The sequence below is a fragment of the Columba livia genome, chromosome 8 (assembly GCF_036013475.1).
Source record: "Columba livia isolate bColLiv1 breed racing homer chromosome 8, bColLiv1.pat.W.v2, whole genome shotgun sequence".
NCBI classification, from domain to species: domain Eukaryota; kingdom Metazoa; phylum Chordata; class Aves; order Columbiformes; family Columbidae; genus Columba; species Columba livia.
In genome coordinates this window covers 29,196,840-29,218,801 of record NC_088609.1, presented here as the reverse complement: position 1 = coordinate 29,218,801, position 21,962 = coordinate 29,196,840, and the positions used below count along the sequence as shown (strand labels likewise).

Genomic DNA, 21,962 nt, shown 5'->3' with positions numbered 1-21,962 from the left:
GGAACACATTCGCTAGATACTTTTGTGCCATTTAACTTTGCTTTATAAAAACACTGAAGGAACTGAATCAAACTAGTGGAAGCAATGAAACATAACTTAGGAAAGAACAAGTTACATACTTTGTGCTTGTCTTTTTTATCCAGGATGGAAGGTTTCCCCACTGGACCTTCAGCTGCACGGCTGGCTTCTTTGCCAGTTGGCCTGTGGTAGCCACAGCTGCTATCCTGTAGTCCTGACACTCCTTGCCCCATCTCAATCTGGCCTTTAAAAACAGAAACAGTCACCCCAGTAACAGAAAAGAACCACAGAACCCACTTAACCACTCCAAAATGCCAGTTTTTCTTCTTTCCTGCAACTTCATGTTGATTTTTTTTTATGTTCGCACACCTTGGGATTCATAATCAATTCATTTTCTATAAAGAATAGTGAAATACCAGGTTGAATTTGTTAATTGCAGCAGCAAAAAGCAAAGGTCTATAAATTGTTATGCAAAGACCTCTTGAATTAAAAGGGACATAGGAAGCGCAGCAGCAGGAGACACAAAAAAAGATAAGTAAAGACCTGTTCCTTTGTTTATGATGCTCTGTCAGGCATCAACCCATTACCCAACTTTACTTTTTTGCAGCTTTTCATATAAATCCTAAGAAATACAACATTTCAAATGCATTTGAGTTATAAGTCTTCTGAAATGAATTATACAGAGAAAAACAGCTAGATTCCCAGGCAAGCAAACTCATAGTGGAACAAATAATAAATAGCTAGTAATGAAGCAGTCAATTTCTCAAATATTTATGCTACTTCTACTGGTCATATTTTGATGCATCTTGAAAGTCAATATCTCCTTTTGCCAGATTTTGACGTGGCTGATTTTTTTTTTTCTTTTTTAATTCAAAAGAATGGTGAAAGATGCAAGCACTTACAGAAATTTCTCAAACTTTCTGAAACATGTCAAAATATGTATGCTTTTCCTGTTTGGTTCTCCTAATAAGCAGGTGCTCTGTGCTTATTTTAAAAACTGGGCTTTCTAGCTGTCTCTCTTGGCAATGCTGCCTGTGTGCTTACCTGTGCTTTCAGAGGCAGTATTACAGCATCACCACATGCTTTCCAATTGGTTTCAGCCAGCTGAACCACAACTAGTTGCACATCAACTTTGGCAGCATTAGAACGAACATATGCTGTAGCTTGATAACCTTGATTTCTGTTGTCACTTCTTACTGCCTGCGCCACAATCGTAATGCCAGGTGGAATTATGTCTCCCAGGAAGTTGTGCTGCAAAACAACCCCCAACCATCTGTGCTTAAGTATTTCTGCGTATTCACTGGAGACCCCACAGTCCAGTTTATATGCACTGATAGCAGGAAGCAGCCCTCATCCTTCATCAGTTTAGTTTGTGATATGTATTTCTATATACCAAATATCTGAGAATAAGTTCGGTTGGAATCTTGGCTATTTCATTACCACCAGGAATTTTCCAAGATGTGATTGTTTTGATGAAGATTCTTCTAAACTATCTTTATGCACTTGGTAAGATTTTGTGCATTATTTTAATATTTCAAATAGCTGCCTACAATATGTACTAGATATCTTCACAGCAGTGTACACATTGACAATATATTTTAGCAGACTGCAGCTCTTTCAATCCAATTGATTATTTTGAAACCCTTCTCAGTAGCTGAGTTTCCATAGACATTGTGTGCATTTGCAGAGCTCTTTGTTCTATTATTATGTAGATACCTTAGTACAATTACAGAATATTAAGTGTGTAATAAAGATAAAAATGATCTGTGCCTAATGGGACTCTACATTTATCAATCAGTAATGACCACAGAGACTCTGATTTTAGTTATACTCTGCATGCACTCATGACCTCCGTCCACACCTAAAAATAATTAGGCGGACATAAGTTAAAAAAAAAATGCCTGCAGTTTTTATAATTTCCAAATCAAGGCTTTCATAAACTGCAAACAACTTTAGAAATGATGAAACTATACCCAAGAAACCAGCAAACAAAACCCCGAAGCCAAGGGAATTTGGAAAAAGATCTTTTCATGGGGCAAAAACATCTCAACGGATTTTTGACTTTCCATTTACAAACTTGACTTGCAAGGTCCTTCCTGAGCCTAATCCCACCCCTCAGCTGGTGAGATGCCCCCAGAGCTACAGTCCCTGCTCTGCAGCCAGCAGAACGTGGCTCGTGTGTCCCACACCGCCGGTACCTCGCGGGCCAGGCTGGAGCCATGGCTGTGGTGGACGCTGACGTGGCTTTTCCTTGAGTTGTGACCAGTGTTTTCTCTGTGGTGGTGGCTGCTGCTCCTGCTGCTGCTGTGGCTGCTTTGCGACTCTGAGGAAGACGACGATGAACTGCTTGTTATCTTCCGATCTGGATGCTGTGAAACATAAACAGTTTACAAAGCTATGGCTTGGTCTCTAGTTTTACAGTGTGGACAGCAAAATCAGAGCTGTCAGCCTCCCTCTAGAGGTAATAGGTTTAGAGATATCTATGGTGTTATTTTTATTATCATAATGCAAGCATTAAATATGTTGTGCTTTGAATGCAGCTGGACTTCTCCACTGATAGGAAAGCTGTGTAGATAGTGATTGTAAATGGCAACATCACATTGTCCTCCTCTAATGTTACAGAAAATAAAAACTGACAATAAATGGTCAAACACATCCATATTGTTTAGAAATGAAAAAAGAGATTACAACTTAAAACACTGTAAACACGCCTACAAAAGCCACCACATTATCATCCTTCTAACATTCACTTAAAATACCTTTGTGCCATAAAGCATACTGAATTGGTTTCTGATACAGTCCACATACATGATGATTTTACCATGATTGCGCAAAAACTGTGGACACAGCTATTCCTGTTTATTTATTTATAATTCCCCCATGGTCTTTGTTATCTTAGCTTTGGCTGCATTGTACAGCCTCTAGCCCAAAGGTGTCCTGACTAAAATTTGAGGATTGCAAGTGCTGCAACAGAAGGCTGTAGCACAATAGTTGGTATTTTAGTAATAAATATGCTTATTTTGGCCATCATCAATGCTGATATTGGACATTATGGAATGCTCAAGTGAAATAAACCAAACCAAGCCCTTCAGTAGTATGTTTGATTATATCAACTGTAGCCACCACAGGAATGTGCAATGAATTAATGACCTACCCAATGGACGTGAGTAGACCTGAAACGGAGCTGGTATACTTTTGGAAGGTGATCCTACAAAATTCCAAAAGAAGTTATTACATATAGCTCAGTAAGGATCATCTCTTAGCAGAAGTCAAAGCATTAGAAAAATTTACCCATTCTGTAGAAACGTCATTACTACTTCGACTGTTAAACTGGGACTTGACATGTTTCTGCTCAGCTTTTCTTTCGTATTTGCTCTGGCGAAGCAAAACACTAACGCTTCCGCTGCTGCTGCTGGTGCTACTGCTGGTACTTCTGCTGCTGCTATTCTGTGTTTTATGCTTCTGCTCACGGATGCTTCTCTCTCCTTCAGCAGCTCTGGCATGTGGCAATGATGTGGTCTTGGACTGCTTCTTAGCCTTATGCTTTAGACCAGATGCTTTGCTACTGCTGCTGCTACTCTTGCTTTTGCTGCTACTACTGCTGCTGCCCTTGCTGCTGCTGCTACTGCTTTTGCTACTGCTGCTACTTCTTTTGCTACTGCTGCTACTACTGCTGCTTTTGCTGCTGCTACTACTACTGCTGCTTTTGCTGCTGCTACTACTACTGCTGCTGCTTTTGCTGCTGCTACTACTACTGCTGCTTTTGCTGCTGCTACTACTACTGCTGCTACTTTTGCTGCTGCTACTACTACTGCTGCTGCTGCTTTTGCTGCTTTTGCTGCTGCTACTACTATCACTACTACTGCTGCTACTACTGCTGTCCCCAAAGGGGTAGAATTTCTTTTCTTTGGCTTTGGACTGTCTTGTTTTCAGATTTATCTGACTTCTTCCCTGTGATGCCCGGTTGTTGGAGTTGCTGCTGGAGGGGCTGCTCGTTGCACTCTCGGCACTTCTACTGGCGCTGCTGGCACTGGATGATGAGCTTCTGGATTTCCTTGTCCCCTAGTCAATGGTGTCATTGGAAAAACAAAATTATTTTTCTGTATTCCTGCAGATGGCTTTAAGCAAAATCAGATACAGAGAGCTGTGAATCTCTCTGCTGCCTTAGAAGACAAAATGTATGCTTGACAGCACTCTTGCAATACATTACAATAAGGCAAATTCATAATAATGTGATAAAAGCACACATAAGCAGAACAATACCCTAAATCTTTTTGTCATAATGAACATGTATAGAAATTGTTGATCATACAATTACACATAACTAATGTTGGTAATGACAGTGCTGCAGCTGTGACTCAGAGCAAGTTGTGTAGGGAGGTGTCAGATCTTTTTGCTACAGTTGCAGCAGCTGGAAAGAACAGATCACGTTTTGGGCACACAAAACTGATTTTATGTCTTAAAGAAATTTACAGAAAAACTTACAAAACCAGCCCACTTTTTCTAACATCCTTCACTTGCAAAAGAGACAAATGCAAATAGAAGACCTACAGAAGAACCTATGTACCCAAAAGCTTGTCCTTATTTTCCAATTTTTACATACTATCTAATCAAAATAGGTTACTTAGTAAAAGAAATATAACTAAGTTTAATGTAATATCTCCTGCAAATCTAGAAGCAGATTTTTACGGAAGTACCTGATTATCAGTATCATCAAGGATTTTCTTCACCCTTTTAATCATTTCTTTGGTGGAAGACACTTGTGCTGCTGGATCTTCAAATGTTACTAAACGTACCATTTTAGTAGGAGCTTGGTCTCCTGCTTGAATTGTGATTTGTATTTTTTCAATTGGTGCCTCTGTGTCTACTGAAATTGCATGACAAGTAGTATGAATGTTAGTATTAGCAACTGAATAATAGAATAAGCCATTTTTTTGCTGCAATTTATTTATCCATTCTTCTCCAAATGAAAGTCTAAATGCTCATTGATCATTTTTGGCATTGAGCAACTTCGTAAAAAAAATTCTGTAATAACTAAAGCACACACTAACAATAATGAAATATTAAAATATTAGCATCATACTAGATTAGTTTCAAGTAATAAACAGACTGATCAGCAGGTTTAAGTCAAGTGAATGTGATTGCTTAACTAGATAACTCAATGGGAATTAGAGAATTAGACATCAGAGAATAATTGAGGCTCAATGTTTGAATTGTAAAGAATGGTCCAATGGTTAGGCCATTAGTTTGATACTTAGGAGACCTAGATTCAATAGCCTGCTGTGCTTTTACTCCTTATGATCATGGATTAAGACATTAAGGACCAGATCCTGGCAGGGTTAATCCATAATTCCCTTTAAGAGTCCGGGTTTTTAGAGTGTAGCTACAGGACACTGCATCAGATCTGTTGCCCATGTCCAATTGCTCTGTGCTTGCATCCCAAATCCAATGATTCAGGATGCATCAGACACGCTCCGCAGGCACAGATCAGCTCTGCTTGACGCTGGCCATGCTGAGTGGCATTGCTGGGAGAGCTGGGAAACCCCTGCTCAGATGAGTGGGGGAGAAATGGATTCCTGCCACAGATGTAGTCTGTTGACAATACTGGCAGGGCTGGGAGGTCTAATGGTAGTTTTAGTAGTAGTTAAGATACAAAAGACCTATATGCACATATACAAATATGTAGGTATATATATGCACACCCCTACCCACCCGTTATTTTCTTTTTTGTGCACAGTTGTATTTACCTGGCTTGAAGCTCATTCTGAGGGCATGCTCTCCAACTAGGTAATATAAAGGCACATTTTTGATAAATGCTGCATGTACGCTTTTCCTCTCAATGCACACTTGAACGCCAAATGTACTTGCATTGAAGCACATGGACTGAACAAATGGCACTTTCTGGGAAGGAGAGTGTCCAAAGGGAAAGGAGTTTCCTGAGGAAACATCTTCTGCGGGCTGTCTGTCCTATTAGATAATACAAATGTAAAGTTAAACTAGACAACAGTAAGAGGAATAATTGTATGTTATGAGTCCTGTTTCGGTAATAGTTACATGTGTTCTGCAGGAAGAATTAACCCATTTACTTGAGATAGCAAGGCCCTGACATAGGACAACTTGGTTTTCAGTTGGACAAAATTAACAACTGAATGGCTTGATCTGACTATCTAGTATAAAAAGAGCTTCAGGCTATAAGCATGGAAAATTATATCACAAATTAATTATAAATATTTAATTTTGTTTTCCTGGGGTATTAGACAATGTTATCAGGTTCTTGATAAATCTGAGTGTGCTCTAGACTGACTGGAATCCTTTTCTTTGGTTTACGATTGAATCAAAGAACCTTATCTACATCCATGAAAATTCTGTCTCAGTTGAGGTCTGACATGAATGAGAGACTTCATCAACTAGGTGCTCAAAGTATATCAGATGTTAGAAATTTCCACTCAAAACTATGTAATTTACATGTGCTAACCAATGCTCGCAGAAGAACAAATTAAAATTAATTAAAATTAGAATCAAATCCATGAAATGAAAACTATGATTTCCTGGAGCAATGAAGCAAATAGCTAAAGGCACATAATCATAAGCTTTCATTTCACCTGTAATACAGGTTTGAAATTAACTTTTTACTCAGTTTATCATGTTTCACAAGATTACAGACTTGTATGAACCCCACTGAAAAACTGGAATTTTAGTGCTATTATTTTTTTCCAAAGGAAATTCTAACGATACTGGGAAATTCTCCAGTTAGTGACATTTTTCAGTTGCTGTTTATTTAAGACTAACTAAAGGGTACCAGGTTTTTAGGATGGGAAGTGCAGAGGCAGAAGCAGAAGAACTTTGCTTGTTCCAGGATATTAAAAACTGTTCTCGCCGACAGTACATTTGCCTATTGACTTTTCCACAGGTAAGTACAGTACTCACCCTCTGTTTGCCTCTTACCTGAAAACCTGTTGGAGTCACAGAACAACAATGAAACCAGGACAGAATAGTGTATTCCTCACCTCTGTCAGTCGTTCACGGAATTAATTGTCACAGTGATGCGTTCACAACTCTGCCCATCACAGAGAGTCCCTACTGGCCTTTACGGAAAACTGTAGCTCAGGAAGTCATTTGACTTGACACACAAACTGCCATCCAACTTTGAATTGGGATGCTTATAGGCATTAAATTTGGCTCTACAAGTTGAGCAATGGAGTGTCTCATGGAACACTTGTGGCTACCCCAGGAATGTGATGCTTGCATAACGGTTGTAAAGTACTCTAAAGATCATGGGGCTATCCTGTAGATGGCACTGTAAAATTAATTACTAAAGAAAATGCTTTTGCTTTTGAAAGTGTTGCAAGTCTGATGAATTACACTCCAGATTTTAAAATAATGTTACTATAGGGCTATTTGTGTTATTAGATTGAACCTGACTTATTTTGAGTGAAGCAGCATTGGTCAGAGATGTATTGTTCATTTTTCTAAGGAGAAAATAAATGGTCTCCCACTGACTAAAAGCCCAAAAAAGAATAGTCAGACACTACATCATTTACCCTGATATTGTCAGTCTCCCCTGATGCAGAATCTGAATCGAAGGACATCTTCATTATGTCAGGAACTGCTTCAGGTAGAAGGACTGGAGTCATCTTACTAGAAGCCAAATCTCCAATATTTCGTGTAACAGCAAATGTCTTAGACCTGTAGAATAAGCATTAGAGTAAATCTGTATCAATAAAGCACTGTTGAAGAAAATACCTGAATAATGCCTTGTAGCACGTACTCAGCAACAGGTATCATACCTTGCAAATTGCTTTATAGTTATTTACAGCATCTTTCCTCTTAGTTGTATTTTCAAGGATTGCTAAGAGCGAATAAAGACATGGACTAGTATCAGGGGCAGATAGCTCAGCTGGGCTTTTAGAATCACACATAAACGTTAAAAGCATTGCAGTTGATGGTGTCTCTGTATGCCTAATACCTTGAAGAATAGCCTGCTTACTTAGAAAACTCATTGTGGATTATATTATTAATTGTGTGAGTCTCCTATTTTGATCTTCCGAACTTTTAAATTTTTAAACTCATCTTTTGTGTCTTTACCACTAAACTTAATTATAATTTCCTTTGACATTATATTTGGAAAAATACCATCATAACTTCAAAAAACTAACCTGGGCACTGGTGGCTACGGAATGCTGTTTCTTGTGCAATGTTTGTTAAAGTAGAATTAAAGAATGGAGCCTGAAATCACCAAAGTAAGTGTGTCCAGCTTGATCTAAATTGACTGGTACTCACGGCTTGGCAAGACATCACAGAGAGATGTGTAGGAAGCTTAAGAGCCTATTTGCATAAATGTGTTCAGTAAATTGTTTCCAGCATCGTGGACTCTAAGCATATTAGTTAGGATCCAGGATGAGTGCTATAAGGTGCAGCACATGACGGATATTCTCACAACTAAATGTCCTGATCCCCTGGCTCTGTACCCACCTTCTTCATAGAAGTTGTTACAGGGCTGTGATAACTTTGAGTTTTGTCTTGCGTCAGAGAAACATCTTGAATACTGAATACTTTTGACAGTTGAAAATCTGTTTCCCTCAGCTATTAGCATTGTGCTGTCCTTATTAGCCATTTATCAGCGCTAACATCCAGCTCAAAATTCCCCATGTGCTGTTTCTCAAGTACGAAGCTGATCTGCTTGCCCTGGGGCTTTTGTGGTCTGCCAATGGAGGTGGCCTTTGTGACAATGAATGGAAAGATCATCTGAAAAATGGTCTCTGTTCTAATATGGTCCACACTGTACTAGCCTGAGCAATTCCAATCTATTTGAAAGATGAATTTGTATTCATTTGATAGTCCTCTCTTCCTCTTGAAGGCTCCTACTGCGCTGTGTGAACTGTAAAGCACACAATTGCACTTCATGTGGAACACCTCAATAAAACGTGTGTCACCTGTGGGCTTTGTTTTCTTTTTCCATCTCTCTCTTTTTCTTTCTTTTTCTTTTTTTTTTTTTTTTTAGATAAGGACATGACAGCAACGCTCCATGCTGGGTGATAGGAGAACCTCGAAGAATGAAATCTGAAATAAAATATTCTCCCTAACAAGCTGAAGAGATAAAAGAAAATACAAATCAACTTGCATTTCAGATGGCTCATCTGGGTAAAGGGACAAAAAGGGAAATAGTTTTTTATTTTAATCCTATTCAATAATTCAAATGACCACTGAACTGCAGGCTGGGTCTCCAAGCAGAAAGCCCTAGGGTTTCTTTTCCGTATTTTTTATGCCAATAGTCTACTCCTGCCACCTAATGAAAGCGGAGGATCGATTTCTTCCTGTTGAGCACAGAGAGCCGACAAATGTAGCTGCATCACAGGTGACACATGTCAATGTCTGCAGAATCACACGACACAGTAAAAATAGGCTACAAGAGCCAGCTCTGGTGCTTTAACAAGAAAAACAGTCACAAAGAAGGCCTAAAGCTATGGTATGAAAGAATCTGTTCTCTCTGATCCCACACAAGGGAGAAAAAATAAAAGGGAGATTTTCCAATATGTATTAGTGTATTTTTTGGATGAGAGAAGAAGCTGTGCTATAGTGTAAGCCAAATTCTCTGCAGGGGTAAGGGACAAGCAATTCAGCTGTGTTGGGTCCACTGATATTTCAGTGAGTGTGGCCTTACATACATCCCTAACACGGGGACAGAAGAGCTCAATGTCTGTTTAAAACAAAGAAAAATCAACGAAAAACTATTTTCCCAGGTTTCAAAGCACAGCATGACATTGTATCTAAATAAATGAGAAGCAAGAGACAATCCTCAAACCAGATCTTACCTCTCTTTCCACTGTGGTGAAATGAAAAATTTTGCCTTTCTTACGTATCATCCTTCTGACCTTGGTGCAAAGGTGTTATAAAAACAGACTTGGAGTGCCAGTCATGTCCCTTCTCTGTTCGCAAACACCCCGCGCTGCCTTGCGAGCTCACAGTATACACTGGCTCTTCTGCATTTTCTGCTACACTTGCTGTATACATGTTGTATACAGTGTCGTAATTTTATAATTGATCTTATAAATAAGATGCCCATGTCAAGCAATTTCTGCTTATCCTACAGTTAAAACAGGCAAAAAAGCCCTATGACAGAAGCTCTATTCAAGATTATGCATATACTTCAGTATGCTGTCATTATTAATATGTGATATATATTTGCAAAGTGCATTCTCTGGCAGCTCTCCATGTTTATGCTTTAATCACAGGGCTCTAATTTTTCTCTGAAATTTATTTGATTTTTACTTCTTCCTTTAAATTTTGTTTAAAAGTATGTTTAATAGCCATCTGTAGTATAGCAAATAATTGTGTTAAAAGAGCTTTAAAAATAACTATTATTTTTAATTAAATTAAACTTTGATAGGATTGAATTGAGACACATGCTATATATTCTCTCCGTGGTATGGTTAATTATTTTGCTCTGATTTTTGCTATAAAGAAAGCCAAGTGTGCACTGTGCTGATTTGTCTTGGGAATGCATTCTTTCTATCAAGAAAGATTTCATTATTTTTTTCTTTAGAGTCTGCAATTGCTCACCTGAGTTTCTTTTTGGCTCCTGAAAATTTATATAAATCCCACAGCTGTGACAGGTTATAACCTGTATAGTGTGTAGGATATAACTGAACTTAATGTTATTGAAAACTGTTTGCTTCTTGAGTCTGTGTGTGAAATATGAAGGGGAAAATAATATCACATCCTGACTAGCTTTAATGACAGGTACTATAGAAAGTAACCCACTGACCATCACAACAAAGTACCTAATACTAAAATGTTTTGAACAGAGCTCACAAACAAGTGAAAGAGCAAAGCTTTCTAGAACCATTTCTTTAAATGGGCAATTTAAAGCTAACAAGGAAAGGACTCAGAATTTCTCTAAAATACTGAATTCAATTGGTTCTTTATTCTTTGGTGGATCTATGCAAAAGTAAGGGATAATCTATTTTAAACAAAAATTTTTAACTCATTCTATATAGAATATATGTATTATTTCTCTATCATGCCTGCTTGTTTCTCTTTGTACTTTGCTTGGTCTTTGACCTCCTCAGTGATGTCGTTCAATGTTACATTCTCTAGTTATTGCTTTGCCTTCACTTGCACTCATTGCTATTTCATTGCTCTGTGTGGTTTCCACTAACCATTTGTTTTGTAACAGTGAATGGAAATGCTTTTTGGAGAAAAATTGATGGTGCTAAAAGTTAGCTAGTGAGTATTAGCTTTCTCATACACTTGGCATTATAGAGCTATTTCCAACGGACTACTTCACTTTATAAATGATAATGCTGCAGGGTGTAGAGCAGGGCTTGGACTGGAACTCATGGACTCTTCTACTATAATCCCCTGCCTCTGATACCGACTTGCTTTATGCTCTCTGGCAATGCATTTAACCCTTTTCGTGTTTGATTTTATTTCCCTCTAAGTCAAAGGAGGAAAATATTTTTTGTTTTGCTTTGCAGGGAGGACCCTTCTGCTAACATTTCCAGCTCTGCCTGGGGCTCTGAACTCCATATCAGCGTCCCATATTTTCATTTCAGTTCATCATCCTTATTGTATTCATTAACACCTGCCTCACCCTCTTCAACTGTGAGAGCTTGTGAGAGCAGGTGCCTACTGTCCCTGATGACCTTGGTAGCAGATTGCCCTGCTCTTCACAAGAAACTGAATAAAACCTTTGGGTTGTGGTGCCCCAGCAGCTCACATACAGCTCGCCGATGCTCTATGAACTGCCAAAAACCCTCCTTCTGCATGGAGAACCTGATTACAGTAACATTTGATGAAGTGGAGGAATTGTCTTAAGGAGGAGGTTGTGATGTCAAATGCCTACTAGGATGGTCTGTGACCGTTGAAGGGCAAAGTAGAATAATGATTAGCCTAACTGGTGGCTAAACTGAGGAGACCTGCAGAGCTTCTCTGGGCCTGCAGCCATGAATGCTAATTGCAGCTGGATCAAGCAACTGAGCTCTTTTGTTACGGCTGTATTCCTAGACCAGAAACTTGTTAACATTCCTGTGCATTGTATGATAGCTGATTTCTGTTGTCAGTGACGCTTTTTCCTTTGTGACGAATTTTCAGCTTGTCTTTCTCAGTATTTTTTCATGTGTGTGTGCATGAATGTTTTCTAAGCTTTGGTCTAGTGCTTTGATTCCTTGGACATACTCTTTCTATTTCTTCCCTCTTTTTGTACTTGTATTTCCATCTGTTTTCTTTTGTTTGGCATCTGGCTACAACAGTTTTCCACAGTATATTGTAATTGAATGCATTGATAATAAATCAAATAGATCTAAGAGTCAAGAAAACCAAATGGCAGCCACAGGGAAACAAGGTAAAAATACAAGAAACACCAAATCCTCTATGCTTCAAGGCATCAAATGCAAATATATGTGCGTTATCTGTTATAAGTGATAGAATTCAGGGGCTTATATCTTACCTAGTGTCTCCAGTTGAAATATATGCATTGGGATTGAAATTTTATGCCATGTGTGTTTTAGATAGCCTATGGATCTCAAGAAGTGAGAAGTGGTCCTAAAGAGGATTTTCAGGTGAAGACCACAGAAAGTAACACATATTTTCAAGCAAACCTTTGGTACATGACACTTAGTTTCAAATAAATAAACTGCATCAATCATTGCCAGTTACCCAAGCTGTCAGTGAAAGACAAGATCCCTAAGCAAACACTCTATTTTATGTGGGAAGACTCTGCATTGCTACATAGGAAGATGATAAGCGCCATGTCTTACCTTACACTAAATATGTTAGTCTCATCTTTACACGGTGGAATTTCAATTTTGATATTTTTTTCCTTCATATGGACAGTAGCAACAACATTCACAGGTACATGAACATTCATTTTGGTGTGTGCTTCCAGTCCTGCCTGGACCATCTGTGTGTTGATCCCCATTACAAAGGTCATCTCCTTAGCCATGCTGAAAACATAGAAGGAGGGTAAAAATACATTGAGACAGCAAAGAGCTGTTTAATTTTGATGGCCTTTATCACTTGGAAATATTTTTATTTTATACTAAATATTTACCTTAGACTCATTTTGGATCGCAACCTAATGTTGGCATTTAGCAACTCAGTCAATTTGAAATCAGACTTTGGAGAAGGTGTAATCTGTGCTTGAACTATTACAAAGAAAGCAAAAAAAGTATTAAAAATCCCTCCCAATCCTGACAAGTATGCTTGTATTGCTCAAGTCCTGAAATACATTACCGTTTCCTGCCACTTTTGTGACAGAAGAATAATAGAAGCTGGTCTCTGTTGGGAACCCAGTGCAGGTGGGCACGATACGACGGATCTCAGAGGACAGTAAAGCCTTGGTCCATTGCCTCCCTACACCACTTTGAAGGTTACTGATTATTCTCCTTATCGAAGGGCTTTTTTCATCAGGTCCGTACCATGCCTGCAAATACAGAGTTCAACTTGTCTAAATAAGCAGAACTTGAATATCATGTTCTGTGCCTCAGGGGAAAGTTTGCCAGCAATTATTATAGCTAATCCTGATCAAAGTTTGACTTTATTTGCCTTGATTAATACTAAGGACAAAATCTCTCTTGAATTAATGAATTAAAAAAGAGGAGAGGATGTGTGAAAAAAACAGTACTATAAAGCTTTTGAAGCTTGGGGCGTTGTGTTTTGAAATGATACCTGCAGTGCATTTTGGATGGCAATTTTGTCCAGTCCACCAAAGAACACCTCTTGGCCAAACATCTTCAAGTAAGCCGATGCAAAAGGTTTGTCACTGGAGAATGACTTCCAGTCGGAGAGCTGCACGAGAAGATGAAGAAAGCCTGATTCTCCATAACATTTAGGGAAGCAGTACTTCAGAGATTTTCTTTCCCCAAGAGTTTACCGTTTTCAGGATTTCCTTGAAGTTGTAGCCAGCCTCCCAGTCCTCATCAGGAGAGTAACCTTTAGCAAACATCTCCTGCAGTCCTTCAACAGTTATTCCCACCTATGGGAAGCAGTAAAGTGTAAATGCCAGTTGGATGATGGTTGTAAGAAGGGATGAGAGGACAAACTGCAGGTAGACCCAATTACCTCCAAGGGATCAGCCACTCTTCCAAGGAAACGTGTCTGCAGCTGGGACATTGCCATTGCTGGAATTAAGCTGCCTGCATTATTCAATACCAAATATTTAGCTGCCAGTCCGCTCATAAGGAACTCTGGAGAGAAATAGGCAGTAAAACACAGGTAGTTTTTTAAAGCCACAGTGTGCAGATTGTATCAATTTACCAATTGCATAATTCAACTGATACAGCATGATATGAGAAAGGCCAGAAAATTCAGCTATAAAACTGATGTTATAAACCAGTAATAAAAAGAATATTCTGCATTTTTGAACTATTAATGGGTAAAATTACAAGCCCCTGCTCATTGCATTGTGGTTATGCTATTTTTCCAATTGCTTATGCTGTATCATTTACATCTAGTCACATACTGTAACATCATTTTATCGAATGTTTTTGTGAGGCATCATTGAGGGCAACTTGAAAACAGATCTGCCATTCTTTACTAATTGTTTAGGGGAAGTTATATAGATGTCCTATAAGGACAGATGGTGAGGTGTAGATTTGCCTCAAATGACTCAGATGCAATTTAGTACATTTGGTTCCAAATGATGTAACTCCTAACGTGAAATGCACTAATTGTTACGTACTTGTTAACTACTGAGTGAACTTTGAGCAAACACAATTTGAGTCTATTTTCTCTGCTTTAGATGTATCATCTGTAATGTTCTTAGATACAGATAATCAGTGCAGATCACAATTATGTGTCCCCCCCGATCCTGGCACAGGTCTATACAGTCCTGTTTTCTCAGTTGAAGTAATTCCACAGCTTTTCAAAGTTTCCTCAGGTTTCAAGAGAAAGAAGGCTGACATGATATGTAGACATCATGGTACTTACTGGTACTTAATAAGAAATGTTGCTCATAAATGATTAAATCATTATACAGAATTTGCTGACTTGAAGAGAGCAGAGATATTTTCCATACCTAAGGCATTACATAGTGCTAAGGCTCTACAAAAATATTTACCAATGAAGAATCCTGCTGACAGTCAGATGAGGCACAGTAGCCACTTCATTGTGAGAGTGTGAGGGCACCTGCATGTATCTAACTAAATGTCTTGCCCCAAGTAAGAGGGAAAGAAAAATTAGTGGTCAAAGAAAGTAATCTTTGGTACCTATGAACATTAGTACAAATAATTATAAGAATCTGTACATATTGAAAATCAGATTCTCTCAGTCTTTACATTGAGCAGAGCTGAGGTCACCCTTCTGATTTCAGTAGCAGTGTGTAGAGCATGAAGGACTATTTGTGGTGGCCATGTGTGACAGAATCCAGATTAGAGACAGATTCAGCTGACATTATTGCCTGTCATTAAAAATTCAGCATCTAGCACCACAAGGATCTGTAATGCTGAGGGCACATTTTTGTTTTTAGGAAGGAAATAGGTACTGCATTATAGCCGTCACTATGGTAACTCTTCCCGAATGGGCTCACTGAAACAGTTCACCTGTGGCTAGAGGTGACAAATCAGCTCAGAAAGCTGGGAGATGGAACCTTTTCCCACACCAGTGTAGTACTTCATTTAGCTAGCCAAGTTATTCAAGTCTAAGATTAGCATGTGTGAGGAAGGATCTTATTCCTTATTCTTCAGGATGAGAGGTTTAAATACTACATATGCATGGCAACCAAATTTATGACACTGGTCTTCACCAAGAAGTAACAGTGACTCACTCATGTGCTGCATCTCCAGGATTCAGCCAGAACAAAGTAATCCATTTCACATAACTCTCTGCCAGCTACCCTCATACATGCTGAACCCTGTGTTCTCACTGTGTGAAAATTCAGATAGCTTCATTTTGAAACAGAAAATAATAAGAGAAAATGAGTACCTAAAACTCAAAACACATATCTATGTATTACTGGAAAATGTATCTCTCCTTGAATGCATTTTGAATGGTACAAAAGTTCACACAGTGCATAGTAGTGACTGTATTTCTTCGGGCATTCTCCATCTCTGAGGCAGCAAGCATGTGTATCATCTATTGCTGTGTTTGTTGTGGTATGTGTTATATTTACTTTTATTATAGAACAGATTAAATAGTCATGTAAAAATCATTGAATGGGCAGGGCAACAATAAGATCTACAAAAGTCTTTCAAACCACTCCCTCCATCCAAAACCAAGCCAAAAGTATAGTACACTTAGCACTGTGGATTTCAGATGTTTCAGAGTCTCTCTTTCTATTGATTACTTTGAAAGCAATTTTTGCATCTACCAGAAGTGCTAAAAACATCCAAGTCCTCCTAGATAAACAACATGTGTGAGGAGACTGTGTTTGTGGATATAATCTCAGTCTGCCAGCTACATATGCCAAATCACTGAGGCTGTCATGGTTATTTACACAGGGGAGCTGCTTAAAAAAGTCTCTACTGAGAAAAATACATACATGGAAAATGGAAATAGATAGAATTTGGCCCAGCAAGAGCTGTCCTCTAATCTGGTCCTCCCCACTCTGACTACATTTTTATGTGCAACAACCACTGAAGTAGCTGGTCAGCCTCCAGCAGTAAGGGATCCTGATAGGAAGGTACGAGAAAAGTCTTTAGACCTTAAGCCTAAGTTAGCTGTTCATGGGTGCAACGAATTGTCACATTTGAAAGTTTTCAGGGTTTACTGTCTCATTAGGCACTACTGTTGGGGTGAAGAGTATTTAGCATCACATTGCAATTCAGAAAGAGATGCAGGTGTTCAGCACCACCAGAAATTAATCCACTCCAGCAGTAATTTAGGACCCTTCTGTTTGTTTGGTGTTGAACAATGGTATGAAATTGTTAAGCACCACTGAGACTACAGCATTTGATACAGGAGCATGTGCCTCACCGGATAATGAAAATGGAGGGTTAGAGCCCCACAAGCCCTCTGGTAATTTCATGCTGGCAATGTACAATGCAAAACACACAGGGATCTACACACTCTCCAAATGGTGAGCCTGAGATTATTTTTTTCACCGAACATATGAGAATATGGAGGAACAACATACAGCTAACCAGCTGGCTAGGAGAATTGGGTTCTTACACTGCACGTTTTTTTTCAGACATTGACCTGTATATATTTCTTTACAAAATCTTCCCAGTCTTACCTTTAAACATACTGAAGCGGAAAACCTTGCTGAACTGATATCCAGATCTGTCAAACTTGGGACTTAATGCTCTGACAGCCATTCTGCAGGCAGAAGCCCTGAAAAAAATTCAATGGGCACATTAACACCTCAATTAGTTTGCAAAAAAATTTTTAATCCAAGGAAGGGATCTGGATTTTCCTTACGTCACTTGAAGATCTGGAGCCATACTCCTACCCAGGGCCCTCAGGTGAGAGTAGGTGAAACTTGCCACTTGCATGCTAGGCTCCTTCAGCACAGCATCAACTAATGTCATCAGTATTGGAAGACCTGGCTTGGTTTCAAGCAAAACCATGGCAGCTAACATCCGGACTCGAGGATGGATTTTGTGATTCAAGAAAATCTCAAGGGTGATAGCCTGGACCTGGAAATAATTGATACATTCAAATTTATAGTATGTTTGAACATTTTGGTCATGACCATTCATCACTGGTGAATGATCTCTTCACCACTAACGCAGTAAAAAAAATTGTATTATTTATTTATTATGGCAACAATGTAGTCTGGCTTCCCACACAATCAAAGCCAAGGAACTTTGTTCAATAACTTCTACATCAAATATATTATCTCTTTTTGAGCTATAGCAAAAAATATATCTGTAGCATAACCACTCCAGGTAAAAGAGATCTCATGGATCCATCACAGACCTGAGAAGTGATTCCAGTGATCACTTATCCCTGCCCATAAAGGCATGCCTTATTTCTAATCACTTGATCTCCTGGAGCTCTTTCTGTTAGAATAAAAACTAGTTTTATCCCAAAAATCTCTATGTCATGTAGGCAGTTTAAAACTGAATGTTTATGCAACAAACGTAATCTCCATGGTACTTCTTGTGACCAATGTGTTTGACCCTGGTAATATTCAGTATCCAGACTAATTTTATACTGGAACCTTTCCAGTTTCCATGAGCTGCACCAAAGCCTTTGTTTCAAACTTAAAAATGGAAGTGGATGGTAGAACACTGTTCTGGCAGCCCCCCTCCCGCACAACCCTGTGCTGCCTGGGACAGCATGTGTCCTCACTTGCTAAGTAAAAGTCTCATCCAGAAAACTTCAACAAACTTTGGAAATATGCAGATTGGTTTTATATGTTTAGATGCTTTTTGTATATTGGTTTTGCATATGTTGGTTATCAAATACCTAGGTAAAAGTGGTGACAAGGATGCAGTAGCCACTTTCTAAATGTAACTACCTTTTCAAATTAAACAATAAAAAAGACTGACCATGTATTAAGTCCGTTTAATGCAAATACGGGTTTGTAGCTAGCTGCAAACCAGGCATGAAACTGGATTTTGAACAATGAAAAATCCGGCCAAAATAATTAACTCGGTCCAGATTTTCTCCAAAAGAAATGCATACAAAACGGGTGGTCTTGGGTCACATATGGAAAGCCAGGCCAAAGGGCAATCAGAGACACAGCATTGTTGTCAAATACCAAATTGGCTTTTTTCTTCCATGGAAAATACCCTGACTCCTTGCTGTTCTTTCCTCCCACTCTGCTTTTCCCCATCTAGCTCCTGCACTCTAGTAAATTGTTTCTTTATTCTTTTGCTTAAAAGTCTACCCTGGCACACTGTTTTCTGTGGATGAATATGTGCACTCTAACTGGGACTCATGCAAAAAAATGAGTGTAACAGAAAAACTGATACAGATTAGTAGAAAAACAGTTAATGAAAGCTTTTATTCTACTTTTTATATTAAGTCTTATATAAAACAAAAATATCCACATCAGGAAAAAAAAAAAATCTTGAAAATGCAAGGTTTCCTTTTAGAAGCAGATTGCTTTAAGGTGAAAATGATTGTAAAGTGATGTCTGCGGTGGATGAGAGTATGCCTGTGTAACCATTGTGTGTGATATTTAATAATTATCTTGTTCAGGGGCAAAAGTTACATTTAGTAAATGTTCTGTTTATGACTTAAACCCACACAATGTCTGTAAATTTGTAATTAGGATGCAAACCTCTAGTATCTTTCTACAATAAGATCTGGTCCTGAATTACGATTAGATGTGACACTCAGTATTAAATGTCAATTCTCTAAAAACCTTGTTTTCTGGTTCTCTCACATACCAAAGCTGAAGTAGCACTAAACACATTTTGGTCAATAATTTAGCTTTCTGTCTAATGTCCTTGGAAAATAAATGTTTGCAAAGGAAATACTGATTTGTTTACAACAACAGGGTAATGACTGCATCCTTTTAATGGGATTTTTGTTGCAGTTGGAAATACTAGAGATTAATGTCAAAAGGAATAAGACATGCCAACTAAGGAACGGTTAAGTATTTAAAAACCAAACCAAACCATATTACGGCTATATTTGAAAATAAAAAAAAAAAAATAAAGGTATGCTTCCCCCTCATCATGCATCATCGATTAGCAGACTTGTGTTGGGTTATCATCAGTGCAAAGGAGGCAGCTTTGTTTCCTTACCGTTTTGGGGTCTTTCATGCCTATGTTTTTCAGGGCCATTACAGCAGTTGCTTGGACATTGAGTGGCAGATCTGAGGCACTGGCTGTGTATCCTGGCAAACATTTCTTGATGTGCTTGATGCTGGCTGGATGTCCTACATTCCCAAGAGCTTTCAAAGCCAGGCAAATTTCTTCTGTGTTAGACTTGCTCAATGCCTCTCCTGCAAAGCCATGAAGTAGCTGAAAATAGAAAACAAATCTTCTGTTGAGTTCAATTCCAGCTCTTATCTCTATGCCATCCCCCAACCTATTCTGAAGCTTGACTTTGATAATTTCAGTTTGTTCAAATCACTTATTTTAAATATTTTCAAATTATTTTTGACCTCATGAATAGGACATTTTATTCATAGAACAAGCATAGCCAAGAAAGCTGCAATGAACAGCTTCCTCAGCGCTATGCCTTAAAGTTATCAAGTAAGATTTCTAAAGGAAAAAGTAATGGCTAGGAGCTAGTTTCCATTGCCTTTCAGGGTGAGCTGAGAACCCTGCAATAATGCTATCTGAGTATCTCTGTCTAATATTTGAAGACGGGGCGAAAATGCAGATACTGCTAAATTCTTCAGACCCTTAAATAAGATTCCTTAAGATATGACTGTAATGTCCCTGCGCATTGCAGGGGAGTTGGACTAGGTGACCTTTGAAGGTCCCTTCCAACCCAAACTATTCTGTGATTCTACAATTCTATGACTAGTGGGGGTGCCCTTAACTTCAGCTGTGTCAGCCTCCTTTCAGTGTGGATTAACAGCTGGCAATGCAATCATCAGGTCATTTTACAGCCTTCATCATAAGCAACTGGATCACACTTAACATTTACGTAGCAAGATTAGAAATAGTGGTCTGAAGGCTGACTATGAGAACTAAATCCTGATGGAAAAATGCTTTCAATGCTACATAATGGTTCTGAAAAAGAAACCCTGAGATGTTATAGAATATTTTCAATAAAGTTCCCATGCTTTAAAATACCACATTTGAGATCCATTGATGTTGTAAAAACAGTCCATTTGATATTGCTAATTGAATGAATGGATATTTGAAATGTATTGAATAAGCCAATACAATCATTTGCTTTGGGAAAGAATTCCCATTCCCTGGCACTGGCCTTCTCAGATTTAACGAGCTTAAGCACATTGGTGGTGATTATAATACAGGAGACACAATGTAGGAATGTTGGCCATGCCCATGTACTACAGGAAAACAACTACAGCAGGTACACAATGTATTGGGAACATTCTGCTTTTACTGGGGATGGTGGACTGACCAGTGTCAAAGACTGAAAACATCTATTTCTCTTTCCCTCTATTACTGGCTGAGTGGTCAACCTCTATAAATCATGACATACACCTGTAGAATGGGGAAATGTTATTTACCGCCTATTTAGTTTTCAGGCCTGCTGATTAAAAGCAATGCAAAACAGGAAGGATATTACCATTATTAAGAGCTAATAGTCTATGTAGATGACTGGGCTCTGCTTCTAGCTGAGAAATGGTTGGACTACATGACTTTGGGCAAAAACCTGGGCTTTTGTGTCACTTAGTTTATTTATAACTGTATATAAGTATCTATATTTAAAGTGTTTCAGAGTAGTGCCTTGCGGCTTCATTAATAATTGGCAATAAAACACTCAGAGATACTCAGATAGAAAGTGCTATGAATTATATTCTTCTTCCTCTCATTCTCTTTTGTGCATTAATCTAAAGAGAAAAACGCTATATTTAACCAACTGGGGTTCCTTTCCCCAAAGGAAACACTGTAGTGAAGTGAAATACAGGTTTCTGAATAATGAGGAAAGAACTCAAGGCTTAATTTTTCTTTTAAACAATAAATAACAATGTGGTTACCTGGAGACATTCAGAGCAGGAGTCTGATGAAGAGCACTGTTTGTGGCACAGTGACGCGTAGCTGAGGTGGCAAACCTTCCCAAGTATGGAACTTGAACGTGGGCAATGTTTTTTCACGATGAGCTGGGAAGAAAGCAGTTATTCATAACCACCATTAATGAAGAGCAACAACATTAAAAAATATGTTTCTGCCAAATGCAAGGCAAAACCAGGCTTTTGATATTTTTGTATCCATAGATCTATAGTTAATCAGTGGATATGACTGTATTTGACAATGCAACCTTAAAGTAATTCCAGGTAACATCTGGAAGGCAGATCTGTTGCTTTTATAGTGTTTCAGATTTAAGTTTGGCATCGTCTATAATCCAAAGGGAGGAAATCACCCAGTTATGGAATGGAAAAACACACTTTAGTCAAGAAACATTCGTCA

General features: G+C 38.5%; 1 protein-coding gene across 1 annotated transcript in view; it reads right to left on the bottom strand.

The window, feature by feature from the left end:
- Nucleotides 1–21,962, bottom strand: part of LOC102084298 (vitellogenin-1) — a 42,233-nt gene that overhangs the window by 8,839 nt on the left and 11,432 nt on the right. Inside the window, exons 10-27 of the mRNA XM_065072746.1 lie at nt 21,533–21,655; nt 19,656–19,874; nt 17,374–17,591; nt 17,189–17,286; nt 14,080–14,204; nt 13,892–13,993; nt 13,687–13,806; nt 13,252–13,441; nt 13,070–13,163; nt 12,777–12,962; nt 7,560–7,704; nt 5,766–5,985; nt 4,716–4,885; nt 3,310–4,080; nt 3,173–3,226; nt 2,217–2,387; nt 1,063–1,269; nt 120–262 (exon numbers count right to left, since the gene is read on the bottom strand). Coding sequence (XP_064928818.1) covers nt 120–262; nt 1,063–1,269; nt 2,217–2,387; nt 3,173–3,226; nt 3,310–4,080; nt 4,716–4,885; nt 5,766–5,985; nt 7,560–7,704; nt 12,777–12,962; nt 13,070–13,163; nt 13,252–13,441; nt 13,687–13,806; nt 13,892–13,993; nt 14,080–14,204; nt 17,189–17,286; nt 17,374–17,591; nt 19,656–19,874; nt 21,533–21,655 — 3,356 coding nt within the window. The remainder of the gene's footprint in view (nt 1–119; nt 263–1,062; nt 1,270–2,216; nt 2,388–3,172; nt 3,227–3,309; nt 4,081–4,715; nt 4,886–5,765; nt 5,986–7,559; nt 7,705–12,776; nt 12,963–13,069; nt 13,164–13,251; nt 13,442–13,686; nt 13,807–13,891; nt 13,994–14,079; nt 14,205–17,188; nt 17,287–17,373; nt 17,592–19,655; nt 19,875–21,532; nt 21,656–21,962) is intronic.